Here is a 15,853-nt window from a genome sequence, read left to right on the forward strand (position 1 = left end):
CATATGATTGGGGCCACCCAGATGGAATCCATCAGGCAAGATATTGCCAGCAGGTCAAGGGAGGTGTTCCTTCCCCTCAGCACTGGTGAGGCCATACCTGGAATTCTGTGTCTAGTTCTGGGATCCCCAGTACAAGAGAGACATGGGGATACTGGAAGGAGTCCAGTACAGGGCCACGAAGATGATTAATAGACTAGAGTATCTCTAGTATGATAAAAGTCTGAGACACCTGGGACTGTTTAGTCTAAAGAAGAGATGGCTTAGAGGGAAACTCATCAAGGTATATAAATACCTGAAGGGAGAATGCAAAGAAGGCAGTGACAGGCTCTTTTCAGTGGTGCCCAGTGACAGGACAAGAGGCAATGATAACAAGCTGAAACACAGTAGGTTCCATCTGAGAATCAGGAAACACTTTTTCACTGTGAGGGTGGCTGAGCACTGTAAGGGATTGTCCAGTTGTGGAGTCTGCCTCCTTGGAGATATTCAAAAGCTATCTGGATATAGTCCTGGGCAACTTGCTCTAGGTGACTGTGCTTGAGCAGGGGGTTTGGACCAGATGACCTCCAGAGGTCCCTTCCAACGTCAATCATAATGCGATTTTCAGCATGTACTTTTCCTCTCTTTGGCCTCCTTTTTTCAGGTAACTGTTGCTCCATCCATGCACATAAGTACCTAATAAGTTAATTCACACAAACTCATGTAGAAGAGGCTTTTATGACCATTCTTTATGTTGTGTAAACTTGAACTGTAGAACTCTGTACTGCAGGATGTTGTAGATGTTAAAAGTTTACATGGCTTTAAAAAGCAATGGGTAAATTCACAGAGGAAGTATTGGGTGAGGACTGTTAATATAAGGCTCTATATCTGGCTTGGGAAATTCATGAATTGTTTGAGATCGAGGCACATTCTGGAGACTTGCTATTTACTTGCCCTCCTCTTATGCAAACCCTCAAGGGTTTGTGATTGGCTCCTGCTGAGAACAGGTTCTACTCTAAATGGCCAGATCTAGTGTTAGTTAGCTACTCTTAACATGATCAGTTACAAGACAAAAGTAGAAGGATTAATGGAGGGGTGGGGGGGGGGGAGGTCTGTAGGTGAGGTATCTTGGTGAAATTTGGGAATATAGCTACTGAGATAGTCTCTCTGAGTTTTAATTTATGAAACAGATTTTATGTATAAAGTATATTAATGCATTTTGCATTTGCCCCTTAACCTGTCTGATGATTCTGTCTTGCAGAAAGCACCTCTACTGCTACATTACAGACCCAAAATGGACTTGCTGTAGGAGAACTTTATTGTCCTTCTGGACATTTGGTTTTTTGTTTTGGTGTTGTTTTGGTTTGGGTTTGTTTTGTTTTTTTTTCAGAGACTGTCATCTCACACCTTAGTGCAGCACTCAACTCTCATATGACATGAACCAGCAGAATCATTTTGGAATCTTATAGTGCTTCTATAGCAGACTGTCCTGAATATTTCTAGGGATCTGCTTCATGGATTTTTGAACTCTCTCTCTCTATATATATTTATTTATTTATTTATTTTTGTACAAATGAAATAAATTGCAACTCAACAGGATTCTACCAGCACTGAGTTTACAGGTAGTGAAAACACTTCAGAATTCCATGGAGCTCAGCCTAATTCATCTATTTGTAGTTACATAAAAATAAGTTAAAATGGTATGGAAGAGATTTTAAATGTTGCTTTTAACACCAAATTACTACATTTACTTATTTTTTTGTCTTTAAACTTTACAACTTGTTTCATTGTTTTTCTGAGGTGTTCTTGTTTTATGTAGTTATTCCCAATTATGTGAGCTTTAATCAAGCCGTTCTATAGAGCATTGAACATAGCTAATGATACAGTGACTGGTGATATTTATTATGCTGAATTAAAAACTTCCTAAAAGCCTGGAGATCCAATTGCTTCATTATTTTTTCACAATGTTTGTTCTTCAGTAATGTTTTAATATCCTCCCTTTGCATGTTGATTTTAAATGAGTTCACTTGATTTTTTTTAAATATGCCTTAATATTTTGCCGTGGCATAAGTTACATCTGATCATAACAAATACTTATCAGTGATGAACTTGTGAAATTGTTTTAAAGCAAATATGTCATATAATATGGGCTTGCAAAAATAAAATCTTAGTTTAGGGAGTATTTGCTATTTCGTTAGCTGTTGGGTACCTTTTGTTGACGTTGCGCAAGTTTCCATTTCACTAGTTAAAAATTCTTCAGGTAACTGCAAACCATTTCTGTGTTTCTTTTACTGTTTTCTGTATGAAACCATAGCTGTTTAGAACTCAATTACTATTTATCTCTGAGGTCAGATTAGGTTACAGGGGCACCCTCTGGCCTTAATGGATAATTTTGCTTGTGTCAATCCCTGAGAGAAGCAAACTGCCATATGTGTTTGTGTGTCTGTGTACAGACATGCATGCACCTTAGAGAATCCACCTTCAGTAGTGCTTAGCAGTGCTGACTACATTGATTGAAAGGCTTTTTAAGATAGTCAGCTTCATAAAAATGTGTTAATAGTTGAGAGTTACTTCTGCAAGCTGTATGCTGCATAGCATTATATATAGCATGGATGTGAGCGTGTCTGACATGGAGACTTAAGTAACTGAAAATAAGAAGCAATTTTATTGGCAGCCTCCAGCTCTGAGTTTTCCTGTCAGCTGAAAATAGCAGTTATATCAAACACTTTATTATTTCATAAAATGTCAATGGCTAGGAAAATCAGTATACCTGTTAGCACTGTCCTGCTTCTTCTGGCTGTGCTCCCCTACCTTTCAAGAAAGCATTGCTTAATGTTACTTGATAATAGGAGGTTGATCTCATAAGAGGCTTATTCAAGTATTCTAAATCTTAATGCCTGCTCATCTTCCGTGTTTTTCTTAATTGAACTTCTCAGTTCTTCTTTTCCTAGTTCAGCTGTTGCTAGAGGGAATCTCTAAGTTCACTTGTTTGTCTTAGGAAATAGAATCATCAAATCATAGAATGGTTTGGGTTGGAAAGGACCTTAAGAGCAACTAGTTCCAACCCCCCTGCCATGGGCAGGGGGACCTCACACTAAACCATGTCACCCAGAGCCCTGTCCAACCTGGCCTTCAATACTGACAGGGATGGAGCATTCACAACTTCCTTGGGAATGCTCCATCCCTGGGGCCCTTGTTTTCATTTATGGCCATAGATGGTGAATGGTGAAGAAATTGAGAGAAATGCAAAGAGAATGTCTACTGAACTATGGGGATGGAGGCCACTGGAGTACTACCATCTCTGCAAACGATAATGTGGTAGTACTACATTTGAACACCTGGGTTAGGATGTCAAGGCTTAGAGAATGTGTATGTGATGGAATTAGAAGTTTGCTCTGGTTTTGCTGTACTGTTTCTGGACTCCCTTACCTACAATTTATCTTTTATCTGGTTTTAGCATTAATAGAACTGACAGAAGAGGACATGCAAGTTCTAATTAGTCTCTAGTTTTGACAGTTTTTCACAAAATATTGAATGCAGGATGTATATGTAAGTTAACATAATAGGCCTTTCTGGAGCTCTTCATGTGGATATTATTGTATACTTCCCAGTGTAAATCAGGAGCTGGTTCCAGTTTGTGAGGACTCCAGAGTTTGCAAATATGGTTATAAACACCTATCCTCCATGCACACCTAATGTACCTGACAGAGACATGGAGCTCAAGTCCGTAGACCATGTAAATGCCTAATTCGTTGTTCAGCCACAGTCTAAGGGTTTAGTAAATATATTTGTGATTGGTCTACCTCAGTATATGCACGCTGTGTAACCTTATTGCAAGATCAGATGTTGATGCAGTGCTGTTGAAGTTTATTTGTATTTTAGCGTTTCCCTGTGTAGCTCTCCAACCGAAAGAAGTTAGCAGTTACAAATGTAAATTCAGAAAACTCTCTGCCATTCAGTTCTAAATCTTGCTCTAGACGTCTATAGTATAGAATATATGTTTGCAAGTTTGTAACTATGTTTGGAATGACTCAAATTTGTTGCGATGCTATACGAATATATTTAAAACTGTTTATCTAGGTACACATCTGTAGCCAGTGTTAACACCTATAGCTGGTGATTACTCATAATTGTATGTATCTGCTTTTGTAATGTGTTTAACCTCAGCAGTGCTTTTAAAAAGAAAACAAACAAAAAAACCCCAACCATAACCCTATTGTTCACATCATGTCACAATAGATATCTTCATTACAAAAACTATTTCCCATGGGGAGGGATGGGATGGTGTCCTGCACCATTTATTTGCTTTTTAGCTTTATAGAAAGACTAGACTACAGCTGAATTCCTGTCAGAGGCAAGTCTTAGGGTCAAAGTTCAGTTTTACTTTGAAGCTTAAGAAACAGTTGATTTAATGTCAATATTACATTGGATAAATACTGACTTGTCTCTTTTATTTAACTTTTGAATCTGAAAGTTTGGCTCAGTATAGATATTTCTTGAATCCTGATGAGGTCATGATTAATTTATTTTGATCTTAATGAAGTCAGCATTACTGTGAAGTAATTTTTACAGACACATACATGAATAAATAATTGTGGTAAAAAGGTACCTTGTAGCATTATCCTCAATGGCAATGAGACTAAATTATCCCAGGCTCAGAGTGTCACTAGATGTATTTTTCATTAAAAAAGGTAATTCACAGAAAATATTTAATAGTGAATTTAATTAAGATTTGGGAGCTTGAAAAATTAGCATTATTAAAATTATTTATTATATTAAGCATTCTGTTTTATCATTAGAGTATTTTTTGTTTCAAAGGTCCAGCTTTATTTGCAAGCATATAAAACTGTAAAAACTTTTTACAGATTCTTCCTGTTACATTAGGTTTGAATGGCTTTCATTTGTGTCTTTGCTATGTATGGCTAAAGAGCTTTGCTTATTCTTTTGTTCATTTATAAGGCATATCTTTAAACTGTAAACATAGCATCTACTTCTAAACTGAAAAGCAACATAGATGGGGATTTTCATATATACATTCAGTGGGTTTTTTGGGGGGATTTTCATTTGTGGTTTGGTTTTTTTTTGTGTGTGTTTTTTTAAGAATAAAGTTTGTAATTTTATGGGCTTGTAAAGAATTTTCAAGAACTACCCATGAGCAATATTTTAAAATGGATGATCTAGCAAGAAACTTCAATATGAATTGTGGAAGTAATATGCAAAAGATGCAGCCTATCTAAAATTGTTTGTGTCATTTTTATGTCTGTTATATGTGTGTCATCTATCCTGAGAATATTTATTTTTATTGGTTGTGCAATAATATACACAACATGTTTTCATGGCCGGCCTTTTCCGGATCATCTTCTTCTTGATCGTCCTGTAACCTCGGTCTCCGGATCGGCCTCCCGACGCAGCAGTGTCTGGTTTGCCCCAGCGGCGGATTCCTTTCGGTTAGTCCAAGCACCCGGGTCCGTCACGCCACCACAGCAGCATTGCCCGCGCTCCCCGGCCGCTGCCGTCGGCGCCGCTCACTTGCCGTTCCGGGTTCCTGATACTCAGGGCCCTTTATTCCGGGTCCCCGTTAAACCGGGGCCCTGTAATCCGGGTCCCCGCTAACCGGGGCCCTGTATTCCGGGTCCCCGGTAGCCGGGGCCCATTACTCCATGGTCCCTGTTCGGGCGCCATTTGTAAGCGGCGAGGAGAAGCAGACAGGCCAACCCAATATGGGTGATAAGCAAACTTCTACTTTATTTGTGACGCAGTTCACTTATATATAGGAGTGGTATTCAGCCACTCCTCCTTGGCACAACAGTATTGGTTAGACCCACACAGCTTCCTCCACGTTCTCCTCCCACATCCGGTATCCGGTTACCTGTGGGGCCTGCCCCTTGCCTTGCTCGCACAGGCCTCTAAGGCTCCATGGCCTTGCTCTTAGGGCCATTCTGCAACACCCTGTCTCATACAGTGCTTGGATGCAAGCAACCTTTTGTACTCCTTCCAGTAGCTCTGATAGTCCTTTCACTTGAGCAGTGACAGGCTCTCCTCTTTCCCTGGGGTCTATGCCCCCAGCTCAATAAGCTACTCTGGAGGTTATTGAGTGATCACTCAAAACCACTCCTGCACCCCAAACCCCACTCGCTTCTTCATCACTTAACAATACCAAATCTCCCCCCATCAGAGAGACTCTCCACAAATACTCCATTTCCATTTCACCCAGTTTACTCAAAAAATTAATTTGCAATTCACTGAGCTCAGGTCCCGACCAGGGAGTTGTACCCAGTGTGGTTCGGGGGTTGGCACTTTGCAGACCCATGTGCCTTTCAGTTTTAATAAGAGGTTGCACATTCCTTTCCTCCAGTTCTTCCACCTCTTCAGAACTACTCTTGTCAGAATCTCCCCAGATATCCCTGTCCCAATTCTCTGGGTTGAGAAAAGAAATGAAGTAAAATATAACAATATAGCAATATAACAATGTAACAATGCAACAATATAACAATATGTTGTGGTTTAAACCCAGCCAGCAACCCAGAACCCAGCTGCTCATTCACTCCCCCCTCTTCCTTCCCCCGCTCCCGGAGGGATGTGGAGGAGAATCGAAAGAATGTAACTCCCACAGGTTGAGATAAGAACAGTCCAGTAATTAAGGTATAACACAAAACCACTACTACTACCACTAATAATAAGAATGATAAGGGAAATAACAAGGAGAGAGAATACAACCGCTCACCACCCGCTGAGCAATACCGAGCCCGACTCGAGAAGTGATCTAGCCCTTCTGGGTAACTGCCCCCAGTTTATATACTGGGCATGACGTGCTGTGGTATGGAATACCTCTTTGGTTAGTTTGGGTCAGGTGTCCTGTCTCTGCTTCCTCCCGACTTCCTGTGCTCCTCCTCCCTGGCAGAGCATGAGACTCAGAAAGTCCTTGGTCAGAGTAAATATCACTTAGCAACAACTGAAAACATCGGTGCTATCAGCGTTGCTCCCAGGCTGAAAGTCAAAACCACAGCACTGCACCAGCTACTAAGAAGGAGAAAAATGACTGCTACTGCTGAACCCAGGACACAATTTAATTATAACCATGACAATAACATTAGAAAATAGAGAGAGAAAAAGAAATAAATCCCTCAAAAAAAACCCAAGTGATGCACAGCACAATAGCTCACCACCTGCTGACCAATGCCCAGATCATCCACAAGCAGCGATCTGCCCCTTCCAGCTAAGTTCCCCCCCATTTATATGCTAAGCATGACATTCTATGGTATGGAATACCCCTTTAGCTAGTTTGGGTCAGGTGTCCTGTCTCTGCTCCCTCCCAATTTCCTGTACTCCTCCTCAGTGGCAGAGCATGAGAGACTTAAAAGTCCTTGATCAGGATAAGAGCTACTTAGCAACAACTAAAACATTGGTATGTTATCAGCATTGTCCCCAGACTAAAGCTCAAACACAGCACTGTACTAGATACTAGGAAGAAAATTAACTCTATCCCAGCTGAAATCAGGACAAGCTTTCTGTGGAAAGCCTCATCCACTTGATCTTCCTGATCAGGCGGCCTTTAGCAGACACCCACTACAATGTTACACATATTGGTCTGCTCTTTAATCCTTAACAATTATCTATCAGGTGGCTCATCATCCATCTCCAGGGAGATCTCCATGCATTCAACTGTTCTTTCACAGAAGGGACAACTCCCCCTCCCTTGTCTTCCCATCCTCTCCTTCCTAAAAATAGCCTTTATCCTTCCATCGCAACACTCCAGTCATAGGAGCCATCCTACCATGTCTCCACAATCCCAAGACTGTAGGTCTGCAACAGCACATGGATCTCTAATACCTTGTATTTGTTCCCCATGCTATGTGCATTAATGCATAGGCACTTCAGAGAGGCACCCCAGCATGTTGAATTCCCAGAAAGTGCTTGGAGAATTTCTCTATAATGGGGCCTTGTAGGCAATTCTTTGCTTACATGCAAATGCTGGAGGTAATCCTGCTTAAGCCCTGTTTTGTTGATTTTGTGTTCCCTTTTGTTCACATCACTTCAGGCCCTTTGCTCATCAGCCTTATCCATTACTCCCTCACAGGGCTGCTGGGAACTCTTCTATCCAGGGAGATTTTGGTCATATTATGGTGCAAATCCAGTCAATGATGACCTTAAAAACATGGCTTTTGATCATGGGCATTCAATGGAAGCACCCATTTTCTGCTATTCTGGTAGGACCTAGCAACTGTGGAAAAAGTTATTTTGTAAAAAGTCCTCTGGAGAATGCCAACCACTTGCTGTCTATTATGCCTGAGAATATTGTGTGGTGTTAGAGCTGTTGGCAACCATTCCACCAGAAACTGCTTTGTAAATATCCCTATATAAAGTTTATGGAGGACTTACCTGAAAGCAATAACTGCTTATTTCCCCCTAATAAAGTAAACATGGTTGTGATCAATAATTTGATGAACTCTGCTTGTGAGAGTGCTGAAACTGATAAAGCTTTTACTGTGCATCACAGACATTTTAGTATCCTGTATGGTGTCCAGAAAGGTTTTCATCAGGGTAGAAAGTCTCACTATGACTCTCTACACAATATATATGGTGTTATTTAACAATACCCGAGATAAGCTCCAGTTTGCATCCCTAGCCAGGAGGATTTATCCTGGCAAGGCCCAGTTCTTCTTAGAAACATTTGAAGTCACCTGACTGTCAATTTAATTGCTTCTACACTGGAGGCTTTTAGCCTAAGAACTGGTCTTTTCCCACCAGAGTGACCAGCTATTTACACATTGGGAAAAAAAGAAAGACTGATGCTCAGCAATAAATGCAGAGGACCTGGCCCAGACCACTGCACTGGAAATAGGACACACTTGTGAGCATGATGTCCCAGTGTCTGAAGACTAACCTGTCCTTCCTGGAGCTGTTGATCCAGTCCTCCCTGAGAAGAGGAAAGCAATAGTCTTTACTGCTTCAGATGATCTCATAAAGGTAATTTATGAAATTGCCCTGAATACTCTAAAGACAAACATTCCATATCCCACCAGATATGTATGCTGAAAAAGGGGGTGAAAATTCATTAAAAATCTGAGTAGCAAAAGTGTGTCAATCAAAAGAAGCTGCTGGTGGGTTTATTTTGCCTCTTCTAAGTCTTCTGTTCATCACAACTCTTTTATTAAAGCAGTGATGGAATGTGAAAAAACAACCAGTGTACCTGGTACTTGCAAACTAGTTGGAGCAGCTAAGGATGTTGCTACTTGTGGGAAATGCAAGCTGTCCTGTTCCTGCTATGTGGATAATTAAAGAAGAATTGCTGATAGTGCAGCTGGGTCTTGAGTAAGCCAGGGAGTGTTTGGTGCAAAGTTGGGCTGGGAAGCAGCCTGGGGAGTGACTGTTTATTAGAATAAAATTTATAGTGACTGAAAACAGTCACTGGGAATGATGTAGTTGCTGTTTGGCTTCATGGCTTGGACCTGTATCTGTATGCTATATATTACCATGCTTGAGTGAATAAAGTGGAACTAGTTGTGAAAGCAGTGTGTGTGTGTGTGTGTGTGTGTGTGTGTGTGTGTGTTTAGCCTCTTTCCTTACAGATAATGCAAATGGTGCCCTCTATGTGTGGTAACTAAGCTGCTCGACATTGCGGTGTCCGTGTGATCTGACAGGGAATTTCTGGTACCGACATTCGCCTGTTAAAGCTCAGTATTGCCAGTTGAATGGGGAATTATGGGATTGCATTAGAAAAATGGAACAAGTAGAACCAGCCTAACAGAAACTATATTTGAAAGTTTTAAAGCAAATTTTAAAATCCTCTGGTTATCATTTGTTTGAGAAGCAAGTAATTAATCTTTTGTTATGGGTGAAAACAAATTGCAACTGGTTTCCAGGAACAGGGTCATTTCATACTCAGATATGGGAGAGAGCGGGAGAACATTTACAGACTCAAAATCTCTTTGGTATGGAGGTTACTGTTGATTTAATAGTGACATGGCGTTTTGTCTATTCTGAGTTATCTAATTTGCAACCTGCTGAGGATATGATTCAGAAACATGATAAAACAAATGATCAAAATGCTGACAATTTGAAAGAGTGAAGACAGAAAGATGCAAATATCTTTTCTGAGAAGCCTGATGATCCTTTTGATCATGGCCCAATAGATTCAGAAAAGAAGCAAAATTTATACCCACCTTTGACATCGTTAAAGGCATTCATATTGAATATTCCTCATGCTCCTCAACCGACCGCACCTCCCTTGACTGATCTTGACAAAGAACCATTTCACCAGCCGTTAGTTAACCAGAAAGCTACTAAAGCATTTATACAAAAATGTAAGGAGAAAGCGAGATTGGAACTGGAGACATGGCTTTCCATTTTCCTGTATTTTAGAGAAAAGATGGGCAGGGACAACAACCAGCGCTACATGAAAATATTCCGTACTGTCCTGGGTTCAGCAGTAGCAATCATGTTTTTTCCTTTGTGTTAACTGGTGCAGTGCTGTGTTTTGACTTCTAGTTTTGAGAACAGCGTTGGTGAAGCCGATGTTGTCGGTTGTTGCTAAGTGATGTTTACCCTGACCAAGGACTCTGTGAGGCTCATGCTCTGCCAGGGAAGAGGGGAGGCTGTGAGGAAGCAGAGGCGGGGCGCCTGACCCGGGCTAGCCGGGGAGGTATTCCATACCACAGCACGTCATGCCCGGGGTGGGGGGTAACTGGGAGTTACCCGGAAGGACAGGGCTTCCGGGTGGAACTCGTTTTCTTGGCCGGTGGTATCGTATTCTCTTCCCTTGTTATTTTCCCTTATCATTGTTTTAGCTGGTGGTAGCGGTGGTGATTTGTTGCTGGACTGTTCTTGTCTCAACCCGTGGGAGTTGCACTCTCTCGATCCTCCTCCCCGTTCCTCCGGGAGCGGGGAAGGGGAGAGCCCCGGTGCAGGGAGGGGGGGGGAGACGAACACGGACCTTGATTGTTGTCAGCTCGGCACCACTCACTGGGAGTGAGTGAACAAGTTACCTGACTGGGTTTAAACCACGACAGTTCTTTTTTGGCGCCCAACGTGGGGCACGAGGGGTTGAGATAAGAACAGATCTGACTGGATTGATAGTCACTCGTCACAATGCTGATTTATTGGCTCTCAAGGTTTTTCCTCTTGATCTCACAGTTTCAGTATACCATATCTTACGTCCATCCGGTATTGGCTGTATTAGTGTTTTTCAAGTGTGGGGCTTGGGCTAAGGTTTTTATCCCATTGTACTTTATGGTAATGACTTGTAATACAATAGAATCATTGATCATGAAACTGATCTGGTTTATGTTCCCAGTGTGGTCACCACCTTTATACTTTGGGAGATATATGATGGAGGTGCTTAGCAATTACACATCTTTTTTCTCCTCCTCAGGTGCTCAACCTGTGAAGGAGACATCCTTTTACCCTCCTAGTCGTCCCCCCAGACCATTTACATTTGAGAGTTTTGAATTTTTTAAATGGCCTTTTAATGCTCTTGAGACTTGTTTGCTGATGGTGATGGGAATCACCATGCTAACACGCATACAGAGTGTGTTTTGCCCACTACTGATTTCAAGAGTTAAGCAGATTCAGGTTTGGGTCTTGTCTGGGGTCAAACGACGATGTAGGAGGACCGAGAGATTTTCCCAGAGGCTGGACAGCCATGAGTGGCAGGGTGTGTGGGATAGTATGGGCAAGTATCTAGGTCAGTGGGCCCCTCCAGTATTTTGGAATTTCACTACCGAACAACTGCAAAATCCAGAAGAATTAGTAAAACACTTAAATGAGGTGTGTGGTCATTCTGGCCATACCAGAGATGGACAAATCACGGCAACGTGCTGGGGCTTGGCCTATGCTTCCAGGGCCTTGTTCAACACTATCCAGCACCTTCAAAAGGAAAAGAATGTCGGCGGATTTGAGGGCAAAGTGACAGTCGCTACTCAAACTTTGGCTGCAATGAACTGCGCAGCTACCCCAGTGGCAAGTACAGCAGCTGCTCAAACTTCAACTGCAACAGACAGCGCGGTTACCCCAGCTCCAAGCACGGTAGCTACACGACCCCCAGCAACAAGTACAGTCGCCACTCAAACCACAGTGATAATCACTGCAGCCAAACCAGAGGACCAATTCGTACCAATATCGGTTGCCCCTGTACGCAAGAGAACAAGCAAAAAGGAGGCAAAAAGGGTGAAGCGAGATGAAGAACCAATGAATTCACCACCCGGTCCAGAATCTGATCAGGAGTCATCCTCACATGACGAAGAAGAAGAAGAAGAGGTAACTTCTCGACCTCGGATCTCAACCGAGCTGTGGAATATGCGAAAAGATTTTACCCGTCAACCAGGGGAGCACATCATCACCTGGTTACTCCGATGCTGGGACAATGGGGCCGATGGTCACGAACTAGAAGGTACAGAAGCCAAGCAGCTGGGATCACTTGCTAGAGAAGGGGGAATTGACAAAGCAATTGCAAGAGAGAAAAAGTCCCTCAGCCTTTGGAGGAGGCTCTTGGCAGCTGTGAAAGAAAGGTTTCCGTACAAGGACGATGTTACGAGTCGTTCGGCCAAGTGGACTACTATAGACAAAGGCATCCAGTCTCTGAGGGAATCGGCCATCGTAGAGATGATCTATCACATCAAGCCGAATAATGGGGATACACCTATAGATCCAGATGAAGTTGAATGTACACGACCCATGTGGCGAAAACTTACACGGAATGCACCGTCATCATATGCCCATTCATTGGCAACAGTGACCTGGAATGACATAGTACCACTAACAGTGGATGAAATGGTTCATAAACTCCGAGAGTTCGAAGACAATCTCACTCCTTCCATCATCTCAGCTGTGAAAAAACTGTCCCAGGACCTCGACAAATTGAGGGACGATGTATCTGATTTATCCAGCTCCTCATGTGTACCAACACACATCTCAGCTATTAACAAAAGACGTCCTATTGTTCAAGAGAGGAGATACAGAAGGTATACGCCACGGGGTACCCTATGGTTTTACCTGCTGGATCACGGAGAAGACATGACAAAGTGGGATGGAAAACCTACTTCAGCTTTGGAGGAACGGGTGAGTGAACTGAAGAGGGGAGCAAGGGCCAAGACTGATCGTCCTATGAGAGCTACGGCTTCAGTCTCTGGTGAGCAGTTTCCCAGATGGAGTGGAAGAGCTGATTTTACTCCAGCTCCTGTGATAACGAAGAATAATCCCTTTCAACACGACTTAAGTGTCCAAAGCTGTGACGACCATTAGAGGGGCCCTGCCTCCAGCCAGGTGGAGGTAGGGGACAATCGGATTTACGGGACTGTGTGGATCAGATGGCCTGGCACATCAGTCCCACAGAAGTATAAGGCTCTAGTAGATACTGGTGCACAGTGTACCCTGATGCCATCAAGCTGTCAAGGGGTGGAACCCGTCTATATTTCTGGAGTAACAGGAGGATCCCAAGAGTTGACTGTGCTGGAGGCTGAAATCAGCCTGACTGGGAGGGAGTGGCAAAAGCACCCTATTGTGACTGGTCCAGAGGCTCCATGCATTCTCGGCATAGACTACCTCAAGAGAGGGTACTTCAAAGACCCAAAAGGGTACCGGTGGGCTTTTGGTATTGCTGCTTTGGAGACTGAGGAAATTGAGCAGCTGTCCACCTTGCCTGGTCTCTCAGAAGATCCCTCTGCTGTGGGGTTGCTGAAAGTTGAAGAACAACAAGCGCCAATTGCGACCACAACAGTGCACCGGCGGCAATATCGCACCAACCGAGACTCCCTGATTCCCATACATCAGCTGATCCGTAGACTGGAGAGTCAGGGGGTGATCAGCAGGACCCGCTCACCCTTCAATAGCCCCATATGGCCAGTGCGAAAGTCTAATGGAGAATGGAGACTAACAGTAGACTATTGTGGCCTGAATGAAGTCACACCACCATTGAGTGCTGCCGTACCGGACATGCTAGAACTTCAGTATGAACTAGAGTCAAAAGCAGCCAAGTGGTATGCCACGATTGATATTGCCAATGCATTTTTCTCTATTCCTTTGGCAGCAGAGTGCAGGCCACAGTTTGCTTTTACTTGGAGGGGTGTCCAGTTCACTTGGAACCGACTGCCCCAGGGGTGGAAACACAGCCCTACCATTTGCCATGGACTGATCCAGACTGCACTGGAACAGGGGCAAGCTCCAGAACACCTGCAATACCTTGATGACATTATTGTGTGGGGCGATGCAGCGGAAGAAGTCTTTGAGAAAGGGAGGAAAATAATCCAAATCCTGCTGAAAGCCGGTTTTGCCATAAAACGGAGTAAGGTCAAGGGACCTGCACAGGAGATTCAATTTTTGGGAATAAAATGGCAAGATGGACGTAGACAGATCCCCACAGATGTGATCAACAAGATAACAGCAATGTCTCCACCAACTAATAAGAAAGAAACGCAAGCTTTCTTGGGTGCAGTGGGGTTCTGGAGAATGCACATCCCAAATTACAGTTCGATTGTAAGCCCTCTCTATCATGTGACCCGGAAGAAGAATGATTTTAAATGGGGCCCTGAGCAGCAACAAGCCTTTGAGCAAATTAAACGCGAGATAGTTCATGCAGTAGCCCTTGGACCTGTCCGGACCGGGCCAGATGTAAAAAATGTGCTGTACACTGCAGCTGGGGAGAACGGTCCTACCTGGAGCCTCTGGCAGAAAGCTCCAGGGGAGACTCGAGGTCGACCCCTCGGCTTTTGGAGTCGGGGATACAAAGGATCTGAGGCCAGCTATACCCCAACTGAGAAAGAGATACTGGCAGCCTATGAAGGGGTTCGAGCTGCTTCGGAAGTGATTGGCACTGAAGCACAGCTCCTCCTGGCACCCCGGCTGCCCGTGCTGGGCTGGATGTTCAAAGGCAGGGTCTCCTCTACACATCATGCAACTGATGCTACATGGAGTAAATGGGCTGCACTAATTACACAACGAACTCGAATAGGAAATCCCAGTCGTCCAGGCATTCTAGAAGTACAATGGGTGTGGGCATTAATGGACACTGGGGCAGAGGTCACAATTTTACATGGGATCCCGAAAAGACACCAAGGTGTGCATACTACAGTCTAGGGCTTGTGGGATGCACTAGTTCAAAGTATTCAAACCAGAATCAGATTACAAATTGGGGATTTGTAATATATAATTATTTGTATAATTATTTGTATATATATTTGTATAATTATTTGTATAATATATTTGTATAATATATTTGTAATGAATATAATGTCATGATAGTGGCAATCAGTAAATATATAATAGGGATAGATTTGCTAAAGGGTAACAGTCTGGTGTTGGGTAATGAGTTATGGTCCTTTGGTACTCCTGTCTGGTTTCAGATACAAACAGTAGTAGGGGGCCTCATCCCAGATCCAGCACCTATTCCTGTCACTCAGGAAGTGGTAAATTTGAAACAGTACAAGATACCGGGAGGAGATCTGGAAAGGCAGTGAACCATAGATGAGTTAATTGAAGCAGGAGTAATACGACATTCCCACTCGCCCTTTAATAGTCCAGTTTGGCCTATAAAAAAGTCTGATGGTAGTTGGCATGTGACGGTAGATTACCGAGGAGTCAACAAGGTTACGTCACCCATCATGGCTGCAGTACCTGAAGTAGCCTCATTAATTCAGCAAATACAGCAACATGCTGGGCGATGGTATGCCATGATTGACGTTGCTAATGCATTTTTTACCATTCCTATCCCCTTCGAGACACAGGATCAGTTTGCCTTTACGTAGAGAGGTGTCCAATGCACGTTTACCCGACTACCCCAGGGGTATAAACATAGTCCCACATACTGCCATCAGGCTCTTAGTCATACACTGCAGCAGATTACAGTAGGTTTTAAGGTACAAATTACTCAGTATATTCATGATAT

The 15,853-nt window shown here is 43.1% G+C and overlaps 1 protein-coding gene and 1 long non-coding RNA gene across 4 annotated transcripts in view; both read left to right on the forward strand.

Moving 5' to 3' along the window:
- LOC133262197 (polycomb group RING finger protein 3-like) overlaps window positions 1–2,627 on the forward strand; it is a 107,456-nt gene extending 104,829 nt beyond the window's left edge. For all 3 annotated transcript variants that reach the window (XM_061441155.1, XM_061441153.1, XM_061441154.1), the window contains one exon: window positions 1,238–2,627. In XM_061441155.1, the coding sequence (XP_061297139.1) occupies window positions 1,238–1,285 (48 nt within the window). In that variant the 3' untranslated portion in view covers window positions 1,286–2,627. The remainder of the gene's footprint in view (window positions 1–1,237) is intronic.
- LOC133262200 (uncharacterized) overlaps window positions 1–15,853 on the forward strand; it is a 205,365-nt gene that overhangs the window by 117,568 nt on the left and 71,944 nt on the right. The window lies entirely within an intron of this gene.

The sequence above is a fragment of the Pezoporus flaviventris genome, unplaced genomic scaffold (assembly GCF_033815535.1).
Source record: "Pezoporus flaviventris isolate CSIRO_AGI_PZ_B2104156 unplaced genomic scaffold, CSIRO_AGI_Pfla_v1 ptg000193l, whole genome shotgun sequence".
NCBI classification, from domain to species: Eukaryota; Metazoa; Chordata; class Aves; order Psittaciformes; family Psittacidae; genus Pezoporus; species Pezoporus flaviventris.